The sequence below is a fragment of the Rhinoraja longicauda genome, chromosome 22 (assembly GCF_053455715.1).
Source record: "Rhinoraja longicauda isolate Sanriku21f chromosome 22, sRhiLon1.1, whole genome shotgun sequence".
Classification (NCBI taxonomy): domain Eukaryota; kingdom Metazoa; phylum Chordata; class Chondrichthyes; order Rajiformes; family Arhynchobatidae; genus Rhinoraja; species Rhinoraja longicauda.
The window spans coordinates 27,630,753-27,657,515 of record NC_135974.1 but is presented as its reverse complement, the minus strand read 5'-3'; the positions used below and the strand labels follow the sequence as shown (position 1 = coordinate 27,657,515).

Sequence of the window (26,763 nt, the reverse complement as noted above, 5' to 3'; positions counted from 1 at the left end):
TTTGTGATACCTTCGATTTGTACCAGCATCTGCAGTTATTTTCCTACACAACTGTGTTAATTACTTCTTCGTCAAGTGTGGTGCAAACACAATGCAAGTGCAGATTGATTTTATGTATGCAATTTGTGTAACCTAATATGCTTTTCTGGATAAACGTAGCCTACCTCTACAGAGAATTCATTGTAGTTTATTTCATCCGCTGTTTGAATTGTCATAGTTAATTAATCTTATTTGTTGTACAAAAGATCAGTGTTTTTCAGTCTTTTTGATGCCATGTGTTGACTGGATGTGGATTATTGAGGTTCTGACCATATTTTTGCTGCTGGATTTGTGCATTAAAACTTGAATTAAATGAAATCAAACTCTGTGTGGTTATGTTTGAATTTGAAAACCAGGTTGTTTGGTGCAGATTGTTTTTTCAAAAAAGCTGTGGAAGAAATGTTGACACTAAGCAAGCATGGTGATTTATTAAAATAGTAGGGTGGCTGTCGATCAAACACCCCTTGGGACATCCGAGAGCAAATTGTTAACTGGTGCTCAGGCTGCCCATGCAGGAAATGCAGGTTTTACTGGAAAATTAACTTTCATTTAGTATGTTTTATTTTTCTAGCAATCTGGTGCTTGAGAGAAATGGGAGTGCTAAAATTAGTGGGTCAAAGATGTATTATTGTATAGTTAGGTTATATTTTGGAAAGAAATTGGATAGGCTATGCTTGTAACCACTGGAGTTTGGAGAGTGAAAGATCGGATTTTAAATAAGAAATGTGGGTGAAATGTTGATCAGTAGATGGGAATAATTTCAGTATTTTGAGGTGAGAAATTGGTTGGATCCATTGATGACCATTTCTGATCTCACTTTTTATAACTGATTTTCATTTAGAATAAACTGATTGCATTTCTCATTTTCCTACTTTGTAGGCATGGAAGGAACAAAAAACGCTGAGCCTTTCTGGAGGTTAGGGAAAAGGATGTGCCACAGATTCACTGGTAGCAGTAGAAGTGTAACACAGAAATGAGTCAGCAAGCATGGAACATGTTTAAGTTTATTCAGTACTATATAGCTCAGTAAAGCAACTAACCACACTGATGTGAAATGTTCAGAGGGAGACAAAATCATGAAATCTTGGTGTTGGAAGACCCTTGAAGAACATCCATGTCAGTAATTCATAATGCAACAACAAATGAATGCTACTGTACAGACATTTTATATTATGAGAATTGTTGAGAGAACATCCATAATGAAAACAATTCATTGTTCTGATTACTGATCATGGGTTACATAATGCTTATTGGTCCTTTTTAGGGCAAATTACTGATACCAAATTGAGGTTGCCCCTTGAGGAAACTATGCATGTATGCATCATTTGAGCAGATGGTCATGTTAACTTCAGTGTATTGTGGGGCACATGGAGTGTCTAATCTTTTCTATGAAATTGGCTCTTAACATTAGAAGGGAAAAGAAAATTAGATGGATTGATATTTTGACCAAGAGTAAACTCAAAGACCCAGAATGTGGGTCACAGTTGAAAATTTTCATTATTTTCAATGAGATTATATTTTTCCCAGTTGAGCAATTAACTTGCCATAGTGATGGGGAAGGAAAAAAATCTTTGTCTTAAGAAGCGATCAGGCATTGAGGGCAATGAATAATTCTTTTGAGGCACAGAACAATTTTTGTATCTGGTTTGAGGACTTGCATGGTAACTAGGTTTATTAATGTTTATCTTCCTTTCAGTTTTGGCATTTAAATTAATGTTCCTAAATTGGAACACTTGGAAAAAAATTGGTGATAAATGCATTAATCACTGTTTAAACTGTACACCTTTGAATGGTGAAAGATGCTTTTGGGAATGTAGAAAATCTTCCTGTTAATTTGTATATGCTTCATTACTTGATAGCTTATGCTGTACATGAACATCTCTCAAGGGAATGGAACAAAATGTTAATATGGTAGCTGCAATATTGTCATTTAAATTTGTACTTAAATTTTTAAAGATTAAAAATATTTTTGGAATAACTCCCATCCATTGGCACAAAGTACTTGTGGATATCCATTCTTTTAGATTAAGTTGACCCCTTTGCAGATTTTGGTTTAAAAAAACATTTAAATTTCTGAACTTTTTTTTGGCTCCCCCAGCAACACCTAATTCTACTTTGATCTAAATAATATTGAAAAGTTTAATAATCTTTGAAGATGTATCCTTTACAAAAGCACAATAATTTTGTGAGGAAGTATAGCCAATTAGATCAGTTATAGTTATCTTGAGATTGATTTATGTCATGAAATTTGTTTCCAGCTAGAGTAGATTCTTAGAATTCCTATTGCAAATGATTAAACAACTGTTGGCAATATGACTGATTAAGAACCACAGATTTAAAGCACTAGTTTCTACTAATTACATCCAGCATTTAGTCTACAAAGATAATGTCAAATGTATTTTTTTCTCAAAGCTGTACTATTTGTTGCAGTGTGTATGGAATTCAAATACAAAAATGTCTAAACTATCTAAAAATAGTTATTAGTTATAAAATAGTTATAAAAATAACTAAAAAAATAATAGACTAAAAATGCTTTTATCCATCCAAGGTAGCTGATTTGTATTTCCAAAGCCGGAGGATTTTCAACTTGTGTAGGGCTACTAAATTACGTAGAATTACAGTGACAAGTAAATCGTTTAGTTTGAAATAGATTGTATATTTTATTATTCAATTTTCTTTCAAAATTGGATGCTTGTCTGTAAATTAAGTAGTAACTTTTATTTTGCGCAATTTAATTGAAATTGTGCGTGGGGGAACAAAAATGCAAAGCAGTGTTCCGGATATGAGAGGCTTGTGCAACTAGATTATCAGTAGGTGGGCAGGTAGTTGGAGCAATATACTCTATTCCAGCATTCAAATCCTGCTGCAGCAAAGGCAAGCATACTATTTCCTTCCCAATTGCTTATCGCACTTAACTTCTAGTGATTTCTGTGCAAGGTTGCCCACATTCTTCATCACCTTTTCAAACTCGCCATTTAAAAAAAATATATAGTTTTGAACTCCAGCAAGGTGGATGACCTGTCACCTTTTCATATCATACTCCTATAATGTTTTTGCCCATTTATTTAGCCTGTCCAAATCCTCCCCTTATCCACAATGTAAAACACCCTATTTAATTTCCCTTCTCTAAAGGTGAGCTCCCATTGCTGTTTGCTCATTAATCTGCATCTTTAATTTTTTGGTGTGCATATTCTTTGTTGTCTTTGTTTGTCCAGCTAATTTTAATAGTTTATTTACAAAAACCATTTAGCTGCCTTTGGAATAAAATATACCACCTGTACTTGTCTATCAATAGACAATAGGCGCAGGAGTAGGCCATTCGGCCTTTGATCCAGCACCACCATTCATTGTGACCATGGCTGGTCATCCACAATCAGTACCCTGTTCCAGCCTTCTCCCCATATCCCTTGATTCAACTAGCCCTAAGAGCTCTATCTAACTCTCTTGAAAGCATCCAGAGAATTGGCCTCCACTGCCTTCTGAGGCAGAGAATTCCACAGATTCACAACTCTCTGGGTTAAATAGTTTTTCCTCTTCTCCGTTCTAAATGGTCTATCCCTTATTCTTAAACTGTGGCCCCTGGTTCTGCACTCCCCCAACATCCGGAACGTTTCCTGCCTCTAGCGTGTTTAATCCCTTAATAATCTTATGTTTCAATAAGATCCTCTCTCATACTTCTAAATTCCAGTGTATACAAGCCCAGTCGCTCCATTCTTTCAACATATGACAGTTCAGCCATCCCGGGAATTAACATCGTGAACCTACGCTGCACTCCCTCAAAAGCAAGAATGGCCTTCCTCAAATTTGGAGACCAAAACTGCACACAATACACCAGGTGTGGTCTCACCAGGGCCCTGTACAACTGCAGAAGGACCTCTTTGTTCCTTTCCTCAACTCCTCTTGTTAAGAAGGCCAACATGCCATTAGCTTTCTTCACTGCCTGCTGTACCTGCACACTTGCTTTCAGTGACTGATGTACAAGGACACACAGATCTCGTTGTACTTCTCCTTTTCCTAACTTGACACCATTCAGATAATAATCTGCCTTCCTGTTCTTGCCACCAAAGTGGATAACCTCACATTTATCCACATTAAACTGCATCTGCCCACTCCCCCAACCTGTCCAAGTTGCCCTCATTGCATCCTCCTCACAGTTCACACTTCCACCCAGCTTTGTGTCATCTGCAAATTTGCTAATGTTACTTTTAATCCCTTCATCGAAATCATTAATGTGTATTGTAAATAGCTGCGGTCCCAGCACAGAGCCGTTCGGTACTCCATGAGTCACTGCCTGCCATTCTGAAAAGGACCTGTTAATCCCTACTCTTTGTTTCTTGTCTGCCAACCAATTTTCTATCCATGTCAGTACCTTATCCCCAATACCATGTGCTCTAATTTTGTCCACTGATCTCCTATGTAGGACCTTATCAAAGACCTTATCGAAGTTCAGTTGTCAATGCTATCCTTATTCTGCACGTTTATGAATATTTTGCCCTTTTAAAAAAAGGTCATCTGGATATTGGTATCATTCTGAAATTCACTATGATACAATTGAAATTTGTTCAATGTTTAATTTTCCATGTTAAATACATATTGTTTCAATATGAATAAGAATTTGGCAGTTAGAATATCTGATTTCCTTCCTCTACCAATGCAATCATATAGTCAGAACCAGTAGATTGCCAGAACTTAATGGAGACTGCTGCTGAAGCAATAAAACCTTTCATACAAAATTGTCTTTCTCCACGGTGCCCCTGCCACACTCTGCTACCTGCCATTTATGAAAAACTGATTTGTACCACTCTCATTGCTGCCTCTAGACTTGCCAACACATCATAAAATCCTCGGAATATTACCTATCTTCTGATTGTCAACTCTCCTCCAAGTTGGCAGCAAGCAAATGTTTGGGAGTGGCGATGGCTCTAATGGGACACCGGTTCTAAACTGGTTTCTGCTCTCATTGAACCAGAGACCAGTTAGTCAGTCATTTGCAATACCTTGTAGTTGTTAGGAGATGCTCATCACAGATATTCTGAAAGGAGATTATCTTGGCACTTATGAGCTTTGAGCGATTGAATAATTTGTAACATTTTCAAAATTTTAGAAATCCCAAATTTACTTAACCATCCAACTAAGAACTTAAAAAAATGATCTGATCCTTGAGTCTCCATTACCTATTTTCTATATTAATACTGATAGTGTTAATGTTCTTTTGAAGGGTGGCCCCATTTTTTGAGAATCTCTAAACACAGATAGTAGTTTACTGTGGCCAAATTAAATATAATTTAACAAAATTTGAATGCTTCAAATTCCCTAGGGTCATAAATTATTACTATCTTTGTCCACACCACTTATGGGTCACCACTTCAAAACATGAACAACGATAAAACTGGTACATTTGTAAAAGGGTAAATCATTTTTTTAGCAGGAAATGGTTGAGGGTAGTGAGGAACGTTATCAACAATGGTTGTGCACAGCCTCTCACATTTTCTCTTCCTCATTTTTTTCACCCTAACTTAGTTGAGATTGTCATCTGTTTCGATTAATTATTTTAATACTTAAAGTGCAATATGGTACTCTATTATCTCTTTCCTCTTCCTTGTGTTGTGCAATCTAGCATTCTTAGCATGTCACTGCAGTTAAAGTAACATTTATTTACTTTTTCCACTCCTGCATCCCAAATATTAACAAGTCTTGCATTACCTTTCATGTTAACCTGATTTGTAAGTGATTGGATTCCTGAGCATTGACACCTGACACTGTTCAAGTGGACATATTTAGAGTCACTGATGCACAATTGGGTGAGAATTTTGGTAAATTCTCTTAATCCTCAGTGTATGGATGTTAAGGCCATTTGAATATCCATCTGGTTAACATCATCCAAATACACAACAGTTTAAGGGGTCAAAAGTGAAATGTTTGTTATCTTTTTGAATACCAAATGTACATTTCTCCACGGGTCATTCACAGAGCTTGGTTTACTTGTGTGATTTTAAATTAATACTTTTACTCAAATATCTATCTCTAAATGTGCGAGAGACATTAGGCATGAACCCAGTGTAATATTAATGAGTGATATTGTTGACATATTCAAAGTCCCTTTATTGGAAAATTAATTTGATCTTTTATAAGCATTCCAGGATGGTGACTCATTCAATGGAATCTGGATAAGCGTGTCCAGTACCTGATCAAAACATTCAACCAGTCTTTTCCCCACCCACCTATGCCAAGCTATAACAAACTAAGCAGGTTGTACAGTTAACATTGAGAGAAATTGTAATAATTTAAACTTGGAAATGACTTTATTACATAAGAATTTCTATGATCTGGTGTTACACCCTTTTACCTCAATGTGTTTGTGCAAATGAGATTCCTCAATATTTTCAAATATGTTTGCAATCAGTCATCAAATATTTTCTTTAGTCATTCCATTCCTTTGCTTTTTTTTTTCCTCCTGCATGATTGAATATATGTACTACTTTACCCAAATAATCATCCTTCATGTTAGCAATAAATGTTGCCGCAATCCAACCATAGTGGCGAGAGAGGCCAATCTTGCTTGCGTTCTCTGAAGAAGAGAGTACTGGAGTAGCTCAGCGGCCCAGGCAGCATCTCGGGAATACATGGATAACCACCTTTTCAGGTCAAGACCCTTCCTCAGACAGAACAAGGACATTCTCTGAAGTTTTCTATGCTGAAATCTTAGCAGTTTTCCCCTCATCTAATCAAAAGACCCCAGTGCATTGTCACCTTAACCAAAATAGGTTAACTCTCTCCATTTTATCAATTGAACTAGAATATATCTAGTCTTCATGGCTCGGAACTTCTTTGGATCATGTACAGGAGGAGCAGGGAATACTACTGTAAAGGTTGGCACACAGTACAACATTCAATAGCATGAAAACAATAGGTTAACTATTGCTTTGCCAATCATTTTTAATGTAGTTCTCATCTAATTTGTAAAATTTCTCATTATTCTCGATATAAATTTTGTTTTTGAAAAAGGCATTTGCACTTAAAATTTAGCCCTTCATTTTGGCTGCACCATATGCACACAAAAGGGTGGGTTACAGCACCTTGCCAACCTTTCATCTTCAGTAGTCTTCCTCACTGCCTACAACCAAACAGAAAAAAGAACCATACAGTGGGGGCACCGTGACCCCTAATTACAAGCATTGTGAGCTGGGAATTTATTGCTGTTCCTTAACTGACAAAGATCTGGAGTTTTCTTCGCTGTATCATTTATATAAGCACTACCAAAATAAGGAGATCTACCATCTTGCTTCAGGGAATCTAATGAGTGATAACTAGTTTTCAGAATATCAAGTATATTTTGCAACCAAATTTGGAAAAAAGTAAAACCAAATGGTATTAAACTTTTCCACATTTCTCCTAAAATGTTATTATAAACCAACCATGGAGGGTAATTTAGCTGGTTGAAGCATTGGATTATGCAGTACAAAAAACAGTAAAATTGAATCTCTCATCAGATGGAGAAATGGAAATATCACATTAGGCTGTCTCAATTTGAGGCTGAAATTTATGTACACAAGATTTTGGCTTGCCCATCGGAATTGGTATTGCGTTATCTATGTTGTCACTAGCACTTTTGTTTGCCTTTATTTCATAACGTTGGTCTAATTCTCTTTTTAATTGTACTGGCTGCATTTCAGAAGGTATGGATTTTGCAATTTTTGCATGCAAATTAGTTTTTTTGGAGATCCCATGCTGACTTTCCACCCCATCTTCCACTTTTTTTACATGAAGAATAATTTCTGCCCTCCTATTGTTGACACTCACAAATTGAATCGAAGCAGCAAACTGTTTCTCTGGAATTAAATGCATTTTCTCCATAAGATTAATTCCGTTTACTGCTTTATAATAATTTTGCACTTTCTGACTTTCTTACCATCCCCTTCCCACCTCAAAAACAACCTCCTCTCCCACCATTAATGTTTCTCTACTTTCTGTATGCAGTCTGTTGTGAAACCCTACCTCGTACCACAGCCAGGAAGTTGAAGCAAGAAATTGTATTGTGATCTTGCAAAACTGATTTTTGTGATTATTTTTTCTTATGCAACGGTCGACCCCACTTTTTTAACGTTATGTCCAGGAGTCACTATTCTTTTTCTTAAATTGGGATGCATTCCACTTAATGGAATACAACAACGCCAGCTGTATGAATTAGTTTAAAAGTTAAATTGCCATTTTCCAGTGGATTAGTGAAAGGCATTCTTGTTCTGCTTGATATATGCAGAGCGAATTAAGCTGCTTAGTACCCTGTGGGATGGTAGAAGCTTGGTGAATTGGAAAGAGATTTTGGGCAGGCAAAGTAACCATTCATTTCTATTCTCAGAGGGTTGTTTTTTATTCATGTTTGGCATCTGGGTGTCACTAGCAATATTTATTACTGATCCCTACTTCCCCTTGTTTAATTGGGTGCCATCATTCATGTGGTAGGACTATGCAGCTTTTGTCTGTTATGAGATTGCTTTTATCTGTTGCATGTTTTTTTTGCTGTTTAAAAAGCATGTAATGCTGTTCTGCAGCTTCACTAGGCTGGCATCTAAGTTTGGCTTTAAGTTGCTCGTGATCTTTTGCACTCGTTGATCTCCCGGCCTGATCAGTAATGAGAGTGATGGAAATGGTGGGCCATGAACTTACATCTTATGTATATTTCTGTTGTTACTGATGGCCTACAACACTTCGTAAATTCACCATGCCACATCCGTATTGAGACTATATCAGATAGCAGAATTGTAAGCAGTAAAGAAAACAAACAATACTGGTCTTCATCAGTTGGCATATTGAATATAAAAGTTGGCAAGGTCATCTCGCACCATATAAAACTTTGGTTAGGCCACATTTGGAATATTGTGTGCAGTGCTGGTCATGCATTACAGGAAGGATGTGAAGACCTTGGTTATTATTGGTTTATTGTCATGCCTTTCAATATTGTGCAGAACTTTGTTTGCATACTATCTAGTCCTACCATACAGTTAATACACAACTACAATGGGTAATCCAAAGAGAAAAATAACCAGAGTGCAGAATAGTGTTACTTCACTACTCGAGATGTCAGGGGTTATGGGGAGAAAGCAGGAGAATGGGATTGAGAGGGAAAGATAGATCAGCCAGGAGTGAATGGCGGAGTAGACGTGGTGGGCCGAATGGGCTAATTATGTTCCTAGAACTTATGAACAATGTTACCGCTGCAGAGAAAGTGTTGATTTAAAACAAAGTTCAAGTGCCACAATTTGGCACAATCAGTGGTCAGACAGACTTGGAATGGTTTCACTGAGTATTGGAGAATGAGGGACAATCTGATAGAAGTATATAAACAGTGCAAGGCATGAGTAGGGTAGATTGTCTCTTCTAGGTTGGAAATATTAAGTACTAGAGAGGATAGTTTGTCTGTTTGTTTTTATGTTATGACTGTTTTTGTAAAGCGCTTTGAGCACCTGGTAAAGCGCTATATAAAATAAATGCTTATTATATTATTATAGCTTTAATGTGAAAGGGAGAGGAGGAGGATTAAAGTTGATGTGTCATCTTTTTACAGAGATTGGTAGGTGCTGTGTTAGCAGCGGAGGAAGGGAGTGGTGGAAGCAGAAACAATAAAACATTTCAGAGGCATTTTGATAGGTACAGAAATAGGCAGGGATTTGGGGCGGATAAAGACCATGTGCTGCAGATGGGAGTAGTTTAACTTGATATTGTGATTGGCACAGACATTATGGGCTGGAGGGCCTGTTACTGTGCACTGCTGTTCTTTACACTGTACAGTGCCACACAATACCTTGGTGAGGTGTGGAAACGGAGCTTTGTCTGTACAAGGACTCTGTGCTGATTACTTCAACCAGCATTACCATAGACAGATACATGTCGATGTAACTTGGTGAAGATATAGTCATGAAGGCTTGTACTTACCATTTCCAATCATTTTCCTAATTGGAAAGACTTATCGAGTGTTGCATCCCAGCCTTACCCAAAAATGAACTGAACCTAGCCATTTAATCTGGGATTTTGCATGGATATCACTATTGAGTGTTGTACCGAAGGGTATGTGAGATTTTCACTCCTGTAGAAATTGCTACAATTTAATTAATAACTTTACTCCATAATAGTTATAAAATGTACCCATTTGGTTCACTCATGTCCTTCAAGCAAGAAAATCTACAATCCTTGCCCTAGGTGGGGGTGTATATGACTCTTGATGTGCTCCTGTGGCTGACTCTTAATAACCTCCTTAATTTGGAAACGATTAAAGGTAGATAATAAATGCTAGCATTACCAGTAACATTCACATTTCATGAACATATTAAAATGTTCAGCTACATAAATTTCATTGTCTTAATTGAACTGTTGAAACTTTCTTGAGCATTGTAGTCATACACTATCAATTTGCAGTACAAAAGGAGGGTTTATGCAAAGCCAAATTCTGTTGCCAACAAATGGCACTTGCTGTACCAAAAATCAACTAAGAAATGGTTATACTGCCGGTATTTCAATACAGTCACAGATGAAAAACTTTCCACAAAGCGAGGGAGAGAAACTGGACGATGACAATTATTTTATTTGATATTTTCATGGTTTTTGAAATTAAAGCTATAGAAATGTATAATTTCTCTATTAATGTGGTGTATATATAACAAGATATTTCTTGTTTTGCAGAGGATGCTGACTACAGTGCTTTTGGTACAGACACTTTAACGCGGAAAAAGAACGTCTTGTCGAACGTACTGCGTCCTGATATTAATCAAAAGAAACCATCAATTGCAATCAGCTTGCCGCGTGACTTCCGTCCTGTGTCTTCAATCATTGATGTGGATATTCTGCCAGAAACCCACCGAAGAGTGCGGCTGTACAAGCACGGGTCTGATAAACCACTTGGATTTTATATCCGCGATGGCTCAAGTGTTCGAGTAACCCCCCATGGACTTGAGAAAGTCCCTGGAATTTTCATTTCCAGATTGGTGCAAGGGGGGTTGGCAGAAAGCACTGGTCTGCTAGCTGTAAATGATGAAGTTCTTGAGGTGAATGGGATTGAAGTGTCAGGAAAAAGTCTTGATCAAGTGACTGATATGATGATAGCAAACAGCCATAATCTCATCATTACTGTGAAGCCAGCAAATCAAAGGAATAATATTGTGAGAATTAGTCGGACTTCTGGTAGTTCAGGTCAGTCCACTGACAGTGGAACTAGCCACGTTGCTTACATGTCATCTCCACACAATGTGCAAAATTACCATTCAGAAGACGTGGACAGTGATGAAGAAACTGACATAGTCATTGAGGGCAGTGGTGAGCCACAACACATTCCAGTGGCAACTTCTACCAGTGCCAGCGTACCATCGTTAATAAAAAATGACCATAATCATGGTTTAACTTCAAATGGCTCTGTTTCTGGAGTTAAAGGAAACGTGCACATACCATCAGGTCCCATGAAGGTGGATCCTGTTGAAAATGAAAACGTGAACAGGCGAAGCATTGAGGAGGATGGCACTGTTATTACACTCTAGGTTTCTTGATCTGCACTTACAGGTGCCAGTGTTTTGTTTAAGATTTGCCTGTTGTACAGTAGCACTATCATTGTAAATTGCTCACTTTTGTGAAATGAGCATCATAATCTATCGAGTTAATATCACCAGAAGTATAGACTTAGTGAACAGAGTAGTAAGAGTTTCACTGGCTGGGCTCATTCCTTGTGTATATTTTTTTTACATATAGAAATATTCAAAAAACCACCACTTTTAGAAAAGAGAAACAGAACCACTCCTTCCCAAACAGATATAACAAAGAAAAGAATGAACTGGTATTGTTCCTACCTATAGGCACAAAATATATTTTCATTATTAAGGTAGATTGGGATAGCTGTAAATGGTAGTTATTGGAAGTGGTGGTCTACAAAATTTTCTTTACAGATTGTAAAGTTTTTTGAAAAATGACTAATAATCACACTTGAGACTTCTAGTGTGCTTTTATTCCCCTAATTAGAAGACTTTGTTGCATGTCTGCATGCAATTGGTAAGGTATCATTAGGCACTTTTTATAAGAAGCATGTATTAACAACAAAATGGGATTAAGTATAATTGTAGCCCTTTCTATAATTATATATTTGCTATTTAATTCCTTTATAAAATGCATGTTGCAGAGACTGCGCAAAATCTGTTCTTTCGGGCTTTTGTTTTTTTAACTAGTCTGGATTAAGTATACTGCTCAAGTTAAATGAACAATACATTTAATAAATGCTCAAAGACAAACTGAAGAAATAACAGTACAGGCATATAACTAACTCATTAAAATTCATAGGAATCACGTTCCCTGATAGTAACATTTTAATATTAATTGCCAGAGTATTCCTAATTGATTATTCTTTTCTAAACAAGAAATTGTCTGCCGAGATGCTGTAATTATGAACCTGGGAATTTATTCGTGACCTGTGAAAATGTAAGTGCCAGTACATTGTGTAATTCTTCTGCCTTGTCCAAACATCATAACAGTGGATATCAAACAGACCTATTGGTGGCCTGAATTAACTTCATCAAAGAACAAGTGCAGGCATACAAGGTCCACTTGTCTTCTCTTTTGGAAACCTGTGTTGGGTGGTTGAAATGCTGGCAGAAATTACCCCTTGCTTAAAAGTCAAAGAGACCAAATCCTCAACAAATATTTTCTGAAAAGGGCTAGGATATTCCTTTTGGGGTAGGTGTATATTCTAAATGGTAAAGACGTGATGTACTCTGACTGCTTAAGGGATGAAAATCTGTCAATCCAGCTATGGGTCTGGAGCTCATTTTTTGTAATATGAGACACATATTCCCTGATATCCCATAGTACTCCAGGCCTCAAATGCTACATTCTGCCAGTTATTAAGTGTCACCCTTATTGTCCTCCTAAAATTATCTCGTACTACCTCAACAATATAACTAGTAGCTAATAAACACCCACGGTCACGATATCTCCAAATCACTGCATTTACATCAATTCTGTCTGTCCAAAGCTCAACCCCATTGTCCTATCTTCGGCACCTTTAAAATCAGATTTTAAAAAAATAATGGACAGTGGGATTTGCACTTTGAACTGGAGAATTGTGAAGTTCCCATTCCTGCCTCTAGCATATAAAACAACATAATTAACTTATAAGCGGGTGCAAAAACTGTCCGATAAAACTCTATTCATCTAGTTTAACTAAAATATTCTGAGAGGGCTTGTTTAAAACTAAATAATAATGAAAATAGGGGAATAAAATACTTTTTAAAAAAAAGTTAAACTTTCTGGTTTGACTGAAGCCTTGGTGTCAAAAGGTTGATTCCCCATCCATTACTTATCCAGTCCCCTGAGTGTTCAAGTTGCCAGGGTTTTCTTTCTAATATTCTGGGTATGTGTAGGGTCTCATCAAGTTCAAAGGCTAATGGATTATTTTTTTAGCCCCAATTTACGGAAGAGTTTTGCGGTACTTCTGAGGATTAAAACAAATTTCCTTAACTTATTGATTCATGCCTGCATATAAAAAAAGTTTTTGCAAGAATACATTCACATTTTGTGAGCCATTTTAGGTATGCAATTAAGATGGGGTTGGGGAGCTATGTTTTCACTTGACTTCTCGATTTCTCAGAGTCTGGTGCCTTAGCTTTCATGAATTCCAGTTGTCACCCAGCACAATCAGTACATCTCCTTTAAATTTAAGACTATCTATATATTTTGAATTGGGTAACAAGCTTAACTTTCAGATTAAAAGTCTTTAGTTTTTTTTAACTTAAACAAAGCTTTTTTTTTAACTAAAAAAACTTATTTTTTATAGTTTTAAAGAAGTTTGCCCTTGATTTCCACTTGTTCTCCACATTGAGTCAGGATTTGAACAAACTGAACAAGGTTGTGATGAGACAACTCCTCCAAATTCTATATGTTGCTACTGTAACACATTTAGCTAAATTACATTCAGAAGTTTAGTTTGTACATGTTAATTGGGTTTGGGAGTATTTGCACAGACCTTTCTACCTTCTAAGAGAGGGATACTTGGAAAGAGCTGCCGGAGGAAGTGGTTGAGGCAGGTACAATAGTATTTAAGTCATTTAGATGGATACATGGATCGGAAAGGTTGAAAGAGATGTGGCCCAAACGTAGAAAAATTAGACCAGCGCAGATAGAGTTTCTTGGTTGACATGGATGAGTAGGACTGAAGGAGCCGTTTCCATGCTGTAGGAGTCTAACTTTTAATACAAAATCAAACACTGTGGATGCTATAAATACTCAATGTTAGGTGACATTGGTAGAGAGAAATACTTACAATACAATACAATACAATATATCTTTATTGTCATTGTACCCAGGGGTACAACGAGATTGGGGATGCGCCTCCCATACGATGCAATAATTTAAGTAATTAACAGCAACCCAACGAAACGAAACAATTGTAACAGTTTTTAGACAGGGTAAAGTGCAAGTTGATCTATGCGTTGTGGCCATCCGGCTCAGCAGGACCGGTTCATAGCAGCTATGGCCCTGGGGATGAAGCTGTTCCTGAGTCTGGAGGTGCGGGCGTAGAAGGCCTTGTATCGTCTGCCCGATGGAAGGAGTTCGAACAGACTGTTGCAGGGGTGTGAAGAGTCTTTGTGGATGCTGGTGGCTTTTCTGAGGCATCGTGTGTTGTTGATGCCCTCCAAGTCTGGTAGCTGTGTTCCGATGGCCCTCTGAGCTCTATGGACTACCCGCTGTAGAGCTTTCCTTTCTGCCTCCGTGCAGCTGAGGTACCACACAGGGATGCCATGCGTTAGGATGCTCTCTATGGTGCAGCGGTAGAAGGTCGTCAGCAGCTGTTGGGGTAGACCAGACTTTTTCAGTGTTCTTAAGTAGAACAGTCTTTGTTGTGCCTTCTTGACCAGCGCAGCAGTGTTATTGGACCATGTTAGGTCCTCCGAAATGTGAGTGCCCAGAAACTTGAAGCTGGACACTCTCTCCACACTGTCCCCGTTGATAGAGATCGGGGCATATTCCCCGTTATGTGACCTACGGAAGTTGATGATCAGCTCCTTGGTCTTGGTGGTATTTAGGGACAGGTTGTTATCCGAGCACCAGTCTGCCAGGTTCTGCACCTCCGCTCTATAGTTTGTTTCATCCCCGTTGGTGATAAGCCCGATCACCGTTGTGTCGTCTGCAAACTTGACAATGGTGTTGGTGTCGAATGCAGGAACACAGTCGTGTGTGAAGAGGGAGTAGAGCATGGGGCTCAGAACACAGCCCTGTGGTGTGCCGGTACTCAGGGTGATAGTGGAGGACAGGTGCGGGCCCATTCTCACTGCCTGCGGTCGTTCCAGCAGGAAGTCCAGGATCCAGTCACATAATGACGAGCTGAGGCCTAGCTGGTGGAGTTTGGTGATGAGCTTGGTGGGGATGACCGTGTTGAAGGCGGAGCTATAGTCTATGAATAGCATCCTCACGTACGTGCCCTGTCTCTCTAGGTGAGTCAGGACAGTGTGAAGAGCCTGTCTTGACTTTTCATCAGGACAGATTTGTCATTTGAGCATCCCTGGTTTTTTTAAACTATATAAATATAATTGTTCTAACACTTTGTTATTAGAATGTTTGCTTTTTTTAAAAAAATCAATGTAAACCAGACATTTTATGGCATACAGCTTTTATTTGAATGCAAGGATTGATATTTTTGTAAGACAGACTTGAGTATTTTGAATTCATAGTTTGAGGAGTCACTTGAAGCCTTTAAATGATTGAAGAACAACCATTTTGAACAATCAGTGGTGTTCCATTCAGTGATTCACTCTGCTAATTTTTTTAAAATGTTTAATTACACTGCATTATGCACAAATTGAATGTGTTTACACATTGATGTTTTTCATGAACTCAGCCACTTCATTCACTCTTTCAAAAGGGAAAAGATATTGAGTAGTTGGCTCCTCGCACTTGCCCACTTGCTCAGATTAGAGCACCAGTGGCAGAGATTAGGAAGCAGGATGCCCGGCTGTCATTTTGCTAGGTAAAAGCTGTATGGCAATTTGATTTTGTTGTAGTCCAAATGCTGGTTCAAAATTGCTGCCTGTTTAATGGAAACAAAAGTAGGCAACTGAGTTGGATTAATTGATCTACTCCATTACTTATGCACCTAGTACAAAGTAGGCATTTGATGTCTATGTGTAGCTTAAACATACATCTGTGATCTAACCACCTGAGTTAAATATGCTTCATTTGCTTATTGCAGGCCAGAATTCACCTCATTTAAGAAATTGCAACTGTTGTTCAGAATTCGTTGAATTTCAGTTGTTACTAGACCAAGTGGACCCGTTGGGCCCAAACCTCTCCTACACTGGTGCAGCACCCTCTCTGCCCCCTCCCCTCTCTGCCCCCTCCCCTCTCCCCCTCCCCTCCCTCTCTCCCCACTCCATCCCCATCAACCCCCCTTTTCCACCCTCCCTCCCTAGGAGATAGATTTAAACTTTAAAATGTGAATAACTTAAAAAAAATATAAGACCGATTTCAATTAAACTTCTTCCATTAGCACCAAAGGGATGACGGTGAGTAAGGTCGGCCTAAAATTGTCGCGCTATCATGTACCGTTTTAGCTGTAGTTCAGGAACGAACAAACAAACAAATGAGAGTTTTAGTATATAGATTATCAAAACTGATTTTTCTGTTGGCAAGTTGCAATATGCTTCATGCATTTATGTTAAACTTGACATAAATGTAGTTAAATAATTGATCATTTATCAAATTATAATTGAATATGGCTTTATACTATAATTTTCTGATACTTTTATCTTGATCATTAATCCAAATTAAATTCTAATGGAACGATAAATCCATAATAATTTTTTTTGTTTAGCTATCTATTCGATACCATTTAATAAAATTGTATACGGATTCACATATTTTAATAGTCTTCCCCTAGTTTTTTTCTTTTTCATCTATTATAGAGAAGCGATTTCATTCTGAATAAATTCAATATCTCATTGATATCAAATAAAAGGTAACTTCATTTTACTTTTGCTAATGGTGCAAAGAATTTGTCAAATGTCTAGAGTGAAATTGTAAACTTTTAAATCATCAGTTTGGAATTCTAATGTCTGCAGAGTTTTGATAATCAACCAACGGCAATATAAATGCTTGAAATTTCAGATAAAAGTACAAAATATTGTCTGTGGAGAGAGAAAAAATAAGTTTGTTTCTTGTTAATGATCTTTTCAAGAGTTCTTCTTGTTTGGGTATGGTCACAGACCTGAAATGTAAACTTTCTTCTCTCTCCACAGTTGCTGCTTGATATATATTAATTATTTTTAGAATTTTATCTTTTAAAAAGAATTAGCTGACAGCTGAAATACTTGACCCTTGCAGAAACCAAAACAGCTAAAAAGCTGATGAGAATTTTTAAAAGGTTCCTATCAAATTAATGGAGTGTTTTGAGTGGTTGTCTTTCATTGATGATTAAATGCTTCTTAATACTTTATATCTGCCATCACAAAGAAACTAATCATTTACATAGTTGGAATCTCGTGGTAATGTAAGTGTTATTAAAATCCCATTAACTTGGTTCAGTCATTGTTTTTTGAATAGCCTAGTAGATGCAAGAATACTGAGTGTAACTGAACCTTGACTTTGAACCAACACTGATTTGACTTTCTGAATTGCATTGGTAAGGATTTCATTTTTAATTATACATCTTTTGATGAGCTAAGAGTTCCTAGAATGTTTGTTTAGTAGAGGGATAGAGATTAAAATGTGAACAACTTTTAAAGGGAAAGAAGTAGGTTTTTTTTAAACGTGAGAACTGCAAATTGAAATTTACATCATTACCAGAACATTGCAGATACAATCTCTCTGATACAGAATGAAATGGGCAATTTTAGAAGTTTTTTCCCCAGATTGCTACATTAGTGTATTCATTAAAAAAATCAAAGTTACTCAATCTATCCCGTGCTTTGTTAGATTAAATTTTGGCTCCTGAAATTGTTCTTTATTGTGGGGGTGGTGGGTGAGAGAGGAAACTGGCTCAAATAGGCTTAATGATGCCATGATTGCAGTACTAATTATGTTTAATTCCTGGTGCAGAAGACTTTGGAAAGGTAGTTAAGTATGTACAATCTAAAATATAAACATGATTTTCTGAAGTAATTTGTATAAATTGGCTGAATATATGAATGTAATGCAATTAATTCACTTGCCCCCTCCCCAGCTTATTAATTTGCACATGTGTGATCATGTGCTTTTGAATCACTTTCAAATGGAAGATTTACCTTTGCATTCCAAGATACTAAATGTGCATTTAGTGAACTGAAAGTTACTAAACAATTATTCAATTATACTTGACAAAGTATACAACATGCACTTATTTCAATTTAGAATGACACTGGACAACTTTCAGATATCATGAACCTTATTGTGAAAATAAATATTTTCGTTTGCTCTAATAATCAAAAAGCAGATTTTTTTTCCTTTACAAACTAATTGCATCTTTTTTATAAAGCACAGACTTGTATTGTTCATAATATTGTACTGCTCAATAATTCATTGAAGAACAGGGTAATGGACAAAATAGCTAATGGTACCATACCTCAGACGGTATCTTTTTAGTTGTGCATACACCCTCTGCTGGCTATGAGTAGGACACCATTTCTTATGACTGTGAAGCACGTTTCATTGTGGGCCATTGTTAATTACTTCTCCAACCACTGGAGAGAATGTGTAATTAAAATATTTTCCAAAATTGTTATTGTCGAGTAATAGTGTATGAGTAATTACTCAAATGGGAAAACTAATTGAAAATTATCAATACTCTTTAGTCTTGATCTTGGTCTTTATTGTTTCATTTACTACCTCTGAATTATGTTCTTTCAAACACTCTGACTTGTTCTTGACCAATTAATATCATTCCAACTAGATTGTATTCCATGGTGAATATACAGCCACAAATTGCTTCTCTTTAAAACAACTGTAGTTGAAAATTCCTGTGCTGTGTTTAACTATTGCTTGTGAATAATGTGCTATGGCTTGATTTTTTTTTACCACTTTTATATGGGAAAATTTGTAAAGAATAGGCACAAATATCAGTATTTTCATACCACTATACAATGTACATTTATATGATCACACTAGAGAGAAACTTTACGATTTAGAATTGGAGATTGTAGCCTCGTGCTTAATATATTTTGTATGGACTGGAGAAAGTAGAGGCTTCAATTTTGTAGTTATTGATATCCGGTTTTCCTGTGCTACAGAAAGTATTGTGGGTTTAAATTTTTTTTGCTTCCAATTGGGATTAAGACATTAATGGTCAAATGTGCTTCATGCAGTTCATAAATTTATTTTCCTACTTTGATCATGAGTTTTCGAATTCAATATGTTCAGAGAAATGTCTCAGCAATTTGGCAATTAAGATATTGCGAGAGTTAAACAAGAGCCTTGAGTTAATGACTTGCACCCACACAAACTTGGATTTGCAGAGTTTAATAACTTTAAGATGTTTTTGTGATCAGGATTTTAAATTTTGAAATTACTTAAACTATTCCAGCAAATTGTACATTAATCAAATGGAAATAACTGACATATTGCACTTTAATTGCCCGTACTATATTTTTTGCTTTGCGTTGACTCGGTACCAAATGCATTCTGTGGAAATGGGAATAGGAAACTTGACATGCATATTGTTGAATATAACAATAAAAGCTGATGAATAAACAGATTTTGTCTTTTGTATGTTTCTTTGCTCTTTAAAGAAAAACAAATACAAGCCAATCCTTTTATCATTTGGGAAAATTGTAGACTGACTATTCTAGTTATCAATGGTGTGGCAACATGAAATGCACTTGAGACTTTTGAAACTGTTTCATGTCAAATAGCTTGCACATTTTACACTAAATGATATTACACTTTATATATAATGTGTAACATTAAAAAATGCTATTCAAAGTGATTAATTCAAAATGTTTCTTTCGTATAGAAAATGGGGTGAATTCCCAATTTGTTCTGAATGAATATTTTCAATTTGATCACCCAAAATTAGTGTATTCAGAGCTGTGATAAATGATAACTACTGCAAAATAAAACACCACATTTTATATTTTTATTGAGAAATGTTGTGGCATGGGTTAACATTGGAAGGTAAAAGATTCTGTTTGCTATAAGTTACAAGTTTCCTTCCACCATCTTTCAAATGTTTACTAATATATCTCAATAATTCAGAATTCATACAAGCAATGATGCTCCAATATTAATCTTATTTCAGGGCTCATCCACTCTTATGACATCACCATTAACATTCAATTTGTTGAGGACACAACTCTACAGTTTTGGTAAGACCAGGGTCAAACTCGGCTCTGAGAGCACAGCATTTTTCAGGTACCTGAAATGACCGGCCTATGGTCATTTTTGATGCAGTTTTAGAAAAGTCAAACTGGTCATTCCCCATTTTAAGAATATGCTGCTCTCCAAATGAAAATGTAAAATTGGACCACACTCTGCAACATTGTTAGAATGTAAAATCTTAATTCTAATTTAAAATATTATGTCCCTTCTTTGAGGTTGTTAATACAATTGACTTAGTGTGTTATTTTGTAGGGAAAAACAATTGCAGAGTCAGAAACCTAATTGCCAGTATTTGCACAGCTGCATTGTTTTAGACGATGTTTAAAAAAACTAATGGAACTTATTACTGTGGTGAAGATGGGCATTATGACTGGATTCAATTATGAAAGAATGCAGTTTTGACATAATAACAGTTTGTTTCACAGCTGCTATCTGGGTTAATAAATGTTAAAATTTAAAATATTTTAACTGTCCTAAAATCTTTGAATGTATCATTGCTGATAAATATGATTTTACCTTGTAAGGTTGTTACAATTTTTAAAGAGGAGATTGATAGATTATTGATTAGTTTGGGTGTCAAATGTTGGGAGAAGGTAGGAGAATGTGGTTGAGAGGGAAAAATAGATCAACCATGATTGAATGATGGAACAGACTTGATGGGCCAAATGGCCTAATTCTACTCCTATGTCTTGCGTTCCCCAGTATCACCATCTATAATGCATCTATCTGTGTTATCCCATTGCTTCCCCCACAAACTATCTCCCTCAGATACATGTGCACCTGCTATTCAGCAAACTATGATTCTTTTCAAAGAACCAAATTAAAATCTCACATTGACTTCAAAGCAGATTCTTTTTCAGCCTATGAAAAAAAATCTTCCAATGGTAGATTTCATTATTCTGAGACTCCCAAATGTGGATGCATGCCCCAAAAATTAAGTGTTGCTGGGGATTATTGTATTTGAGTAAAATGTTTAATGAATTTTATTCCTTTATAATTGAGAACACAATTGGATCATTCCTTGGTGTGTAGGAAAAATAACTGCAGATGCTGATTTAAATCGAAGGTAGATACAAAATGCTGGAGTAGCTCAGCGGGTCAGGCAGCATCTGGAGAGAAGGAATGGGTGACGTTTCGGGTCGAGACCTTTCGCATACAACAAATTATCCTCCAACATTTCCGCCACCTCCAACGGGATCCCACTACTGGCCATGTCTTCCCATCTCCACCCTTTTCTGCTTTCCGCAGAGACCGTTCCAACTGAAACTCCCTGGTCCACTCGTCCCTTCCTACCCAAACCACCCCCTCCCCAGGTACTTTCCCATGCAACCGCAGGAGATGCAACACCTGTCCCTTTACCTCCCCCCTCGACTCTATCCAAGGACCCAAACAGTCTTTCCAGGTGAGGCAGGGGACACCTGCACCTTCTCCAACCTCATCTATTGTATCCGCTGTTCCAGAAGTCAACTTCTCTACATCAGTGAGACCAAGCGTAGGCTCGGCAATCGTTTCGCTGAACACCTCCGCTCAGTCCGTCTCAACCAACGTGATCCCCCGGTGGCTCAGCACTTCAACTCCCCCTCCCATTCCCAATCTGACCTTTCTGTCCTGGGCCTCCTCCATAGTCAGAGTGAAGCCCAGCGCAAATTGAGGAACAGCACCTCGTCTATCGCTTGGGCAGTTTACACCCCAGCGGTATGAACATTGACTTCTCCAACTTCAGGCAGTCCCTAATTCCCCTCTCCCTTCCCAGTTCTCCCTCTAGTCTTCCTGTCTCCGACTGCATCCTATCTTTGTCCCGCCCCCTCCCCTGACATCTCGACCCGAAACATCACCCATCCCTTCTCTCGCTGAGTTACTCCAGTGTTTTGTGTCTACCTTCGATCATTCCTTGGACCTGTTTTGTGTTTTTAGCTGCTGCTGCACTTTATTTCCAAAATAACCATGAAATATGCATTTCATGAAATGCGGAAACAGTGATATTGGACAGTGGTAATGACTTGAGTGGGAAATGGGTACTTGGTTTTTTTTCTGTTTGCCTCCCATACATATAATAAATTACAGGCCTCACATTTTAGGTGGGGGTTACTTGCTTAAAATGCAGCGTGTAATTCAAACATCTATTAAATTAAATATCTATGTGACTATGCTGTCAGTAGTAAATTTGAACACGTGTTTCCAAAATACCAGCGCATAAATCAAGCTTTGGTATTTGAGGAACAAGCGGGTTTTTTCAAAAACTCATAAATCAAACACGTGTAAAACACAAGATGGCTAAACTTCCAATAAGGGATCATTTGATTTATTCACAAAATGCTGGAGTAACTCAGCAGGTCAGGCAGCATCTCGGGAGAGAAGGAATGGGTGACGTTTCGGGTCGAGACCCTTCTTCAGACTGGATCATTTGAGTTTTGTTTAAGACTTGAAGCGTTGCTTGGCTTTCCATGCAATCTTTGAGATGTATTGAGAATAGACATACTGTGCAAAACAATATAATCTGGATACTGAATTAAAAAAAAAAAAAATCCAAATGCTCATCAAGCAGGCTGTATATATATGATATGATATGATATGACTGCATTGGCAATTGAAATGGATAACAGTTTACAAAAGCTTTGAGAATTGAAACAGTTTAAAATGCAGGGAAGTTGATGGAGATGGGGGGAGTGGTGAGGGAGCAAGAGGTTATCAGGCAAATTGGCAGGCAAGAGAGATAAAATGGCAATAAAGAATGATGAAGACAACAATTATTTGGAGGCTGAATAAATACAAGAAGCAAAATTGACTTCTAAAATTATTAAATGTCCTCTCAAGCTCTAAAGGCTAGTTAGACGATTGGAATGTGTTCACATCTTGTGAGCTTAATTAGAAGAGTGTAGAAGATTGTGGTGAGGGGACAGAGATGGAAAGTGAAATTATTTCATGCCATTAATATTTCAATGTTATGCATTTTGTATAGAACTTTGTGCAGCCTTTTTTAAAACTTAACTTTGTGTTTAGATGACCTGGATTTGGTGATTTCTTTTTGAGGTGGGGGCAGTGGATAAATGACTGGATACGAAGGGGTGTTGGAGAGAGTGGACAATTAAAGCATTGGACAAAGGCAATTTGCCAATAAAATTTCTTTATACACCATATTATCATTGGGTAAATCAATTTGGGATTTACCCAATGTGGAGAAAACACATTAAACTTTTTATCCATGTTGATCATTTAATATGTGCAATAATCAGCCTTGCAACCTGAGACTACTTTCTCTACACTATCAGTCAGTGTGCCTCAATACTATTTGAATATTAGTATTTTATATTTACCTACCTGACCATAAATTACTGGAATTGTGTACTAACATTAGCCAATAAGGTAAAAAAAAAAATTAATATCTGACCAACATAAGCTTTTCCCAGAACTACAAAATCATTGTGGTCTTGAAATTTAGCAACACTGCTTCTACTAAGGAGTGTAATTAGTTTTTGAAGGCAGTGACATTTTAACTAAATAAACCACATGCAAACAGGAAAAGACTTAACAAACCTCCTGCACAGGACCTTATCAAAAGCCTTCTGAAAATCCACTGTCATTGGTTTCCCCTCTATTGTAACAGTCACATTCCCAGATTAGTCAAATTTGAGTTGCCTCCTGAACCCATGCTTGATTCTGCTCAATGCAATTATTCTTTTCAAAGTTTCTGGCCTTAATCCTCCTTTATAGTTTCCAGTAATTTTCCTACTCCTGGCAATAGGGTAACAAGTTGCTAGTTCCCACTTTAATCTCCTTAATTAGTGGTGATAATTGTGCAATTCATAGGAATAATTCAGAATCTATAAAATGTTGGAAGATAATAATAAGAATAGCCTCTGAAACAGTGATATGGATCAGTGAGTCCTTGGATTCATTGCATTTATTCTTTGCAACTTCTCCAGCACTATTTATTTGTCAATACTGAACCCCTGAGTGATGAATGTTATACTCTAAATGGGTAAAGATTATTCTATGCCCATATTATTCTCTGTGATAAGACACAAAGTGCTGAAGTAACTGAGTAGGTCAGGCAGCATCCCTGGAGAATATGGATAGGCGACATTGAGTCAAAACCCGTGTTCTTCAGGGATTCTGCCTACCCCGCAGAGCATGTAGTGCCTTTTCAAAATCAGCAATCGCAGTTCCTTGTTTCTAGTTATTCTCAGTGAATCTTTGAATGTTAAAGGCCAAGTATCAATTTTATTAGCTTAAGAAGGGTGCTGCATGTCTATCAGTTGGTTTACTTTTCTATATTTTACCTAATTCAATTAGACTTTTCTGAGACAAGTATTTACCCTTAGCAGCTACGACAAAAGGCTTCAGATCTGAGTTGTTGACTTGGTTTCTTGTCCTGAGGCTGTTGCTTGACCTAGTCAGTGTGAAATGTGGTTCTGATTTTGTGTTTTTTTTAAAATGTTTCATTTACCTCAGAACATTTCGGCCTGAACTAAGTCCTGTTAATGGTTTGACAAACAATAATCACTGTCAGCCTTCCTTGTACTAAAATTATCTATTACCTGGGTTGAATTTCTTTCCTGTAGTTCTGTGTAATTGTGATTTTAAATATTACTTTTTGTTATCCTTATCCGTTAACCTGTATAACACACAATTATTGACTTAACTAAACTAGTTTTGAGGTGGGGTAGTGTTTTACCCAGGGAGGATGTGACCTGCTCGATATATATCTGCTGCATCTAGTAGTGCACACAGTTCATCATTCAGCATCTTAGATCACCGCTTTTATTTCAAAATGGCACCATGCTATGACGACATTTTGCAAGCAGCGTAACAACAAAGAATCAAATATAACAGTTCTTGTATTCAATATAATGGTTTAAAAAACAGCACAAATCAGTGTTGTAACTGAATAGCTGTTGGTTCATTTCAATGGATTAGCGCTATTGCTCTCTCCTAACTGAAGTACAAAATGGCAAGAGAATTCCCTGTGGCATTGCTGTTATAGTCAATACAGTGCCTGGAAACACAGCAGAGGCCTCCATTCTGTCCAGAAACATGGTCGCTGGATGATTTACAAATAGAACTGAAGCACAGAAGACCATGAAGCCCCCAACCTCAGTCTTTACCATTCTACAGGACAATGTACAGTCCCTAAAAATAAAGTTGAAGACAATGGCAAGACAGCTTTATCAAAACAATGAGGGAATGCTGTGTGCTCTGTTTCACACATACATGGTTCAACCTCTGCTCCCCAGACCCAGCCCTTCATTCATCCATGGACCGAACGGAGGCACTGGGAAAAGGGAGGGGTGGTGGCGTCTGCCTCATGATGCTCATGAGTGAGTCTGAAAACTAATTTCCAAGTTCAGGGACAGCTTCTTTCCAACAACCATCCAGCCAGTAATCTCAACAAAAGTGCAAACTGCAAACTCCTCTTTAACTTCAGGTTTTGTTTTTGCATTATATTGTTTATTTTTTAATTTATAGAACTTTTTGTTTATTATGGTATCTGCTGAGTACCATGTTGACAACCTCTCGTGCTCCCGCAAGTAAGAATTTCATTGTTCTGTTTCAGGACATAATGACAATAAAACATTCTTGACAATGCAAATTGGAGGAACGGCATCTCGTATTTCGCTTGGGCATCTTGCAACCCAGTGGTATGAATATTGATTTGCTTTCCCTCTCTCTTTGTCCCTCCCCCACCTGACCAGTTTCACTGTCGTCCTGATTAATTTTACTGATTGTATGCCTCATTGTAACCTTCCCCTCAACCAACAATGAACCATTCTACATTTCCTTGATTTACGTCTGCTTTGATCTGTCGTTTTCACACATTACCCTTCCATATCTCTAGACCCTTTCCCCAGACTCGGTCTGAGGAAGGGTCTCGACCCAAAACATCACCTATTCCTTTTTTCCAGAGATGCTGCCTATCCTGCTGAGTTACTCCAGCATTTTGTGTCGATCTTTGGTGTGAAACAGCATCTGCAGTTCCTTCCAACACTAGTTAATAAACCTGTCTTGCTCCTGCAAGTAAGAACTTAATTGTTCAATTTCAGGACATGTGACAATAAAAATATTCTTGACTCTTATGTGTAGGAAGGAACTGCAAATGCTGGTTTAAAGATAGACACAAAAAGCTGGAGTATCTCTGCGAGTCAGACAGCATCTCTGGAGAAAAGGAATAGTGATGTTTTGGGTCTAGACCCTTCTTCAGTGTGAGAGTCAGGGAAAAGGGAAATGAGAGATATAGATGGTGATGTAGTGAGAAAGGGAACAAATGAATGAAAGATATGCAATAAAAAGTAACGATGATAAAGGAAACGGTCCATTGTTAGCTGTGGGCTACGTGTTAACGATGTTACAATGAAACACACCAGGACGACAGTGAAACTAGTACAACGACTAGGGTGGGGGAGGGATGGAGAG

At 37.4% G+C, this 26,763-nt stretch overlaps 1 protein-coding gene across 1 annotated transcript in view; it reads left to right on the top strand.

The window, feature by feature from the left end:
• LOC144604506 (partitioning defective 6 homolog beta-like) overlaps nucleotides 1-16,776 on the top strand; it is a 29,005-nt gene extending 12,229 nt beyond the window's left edge. The window contains exon 3 of the mRNA XM_078419000.1: nucleotides 10,714-16,776. Within this exon, the coding sequence (XP_078275126.1) occupies nucleotides 10,714-11,561 (848 nt within the window). The 3' untranslated portion in view covers nucleotides 11,562-16,776. The remainder of the gene's footprint in view (nucleotides 1-10,713) is intronic.
• The last annotated feature ends 9,987 nt before the right edge of the window (nucleotides 16,777-26,763 follow it).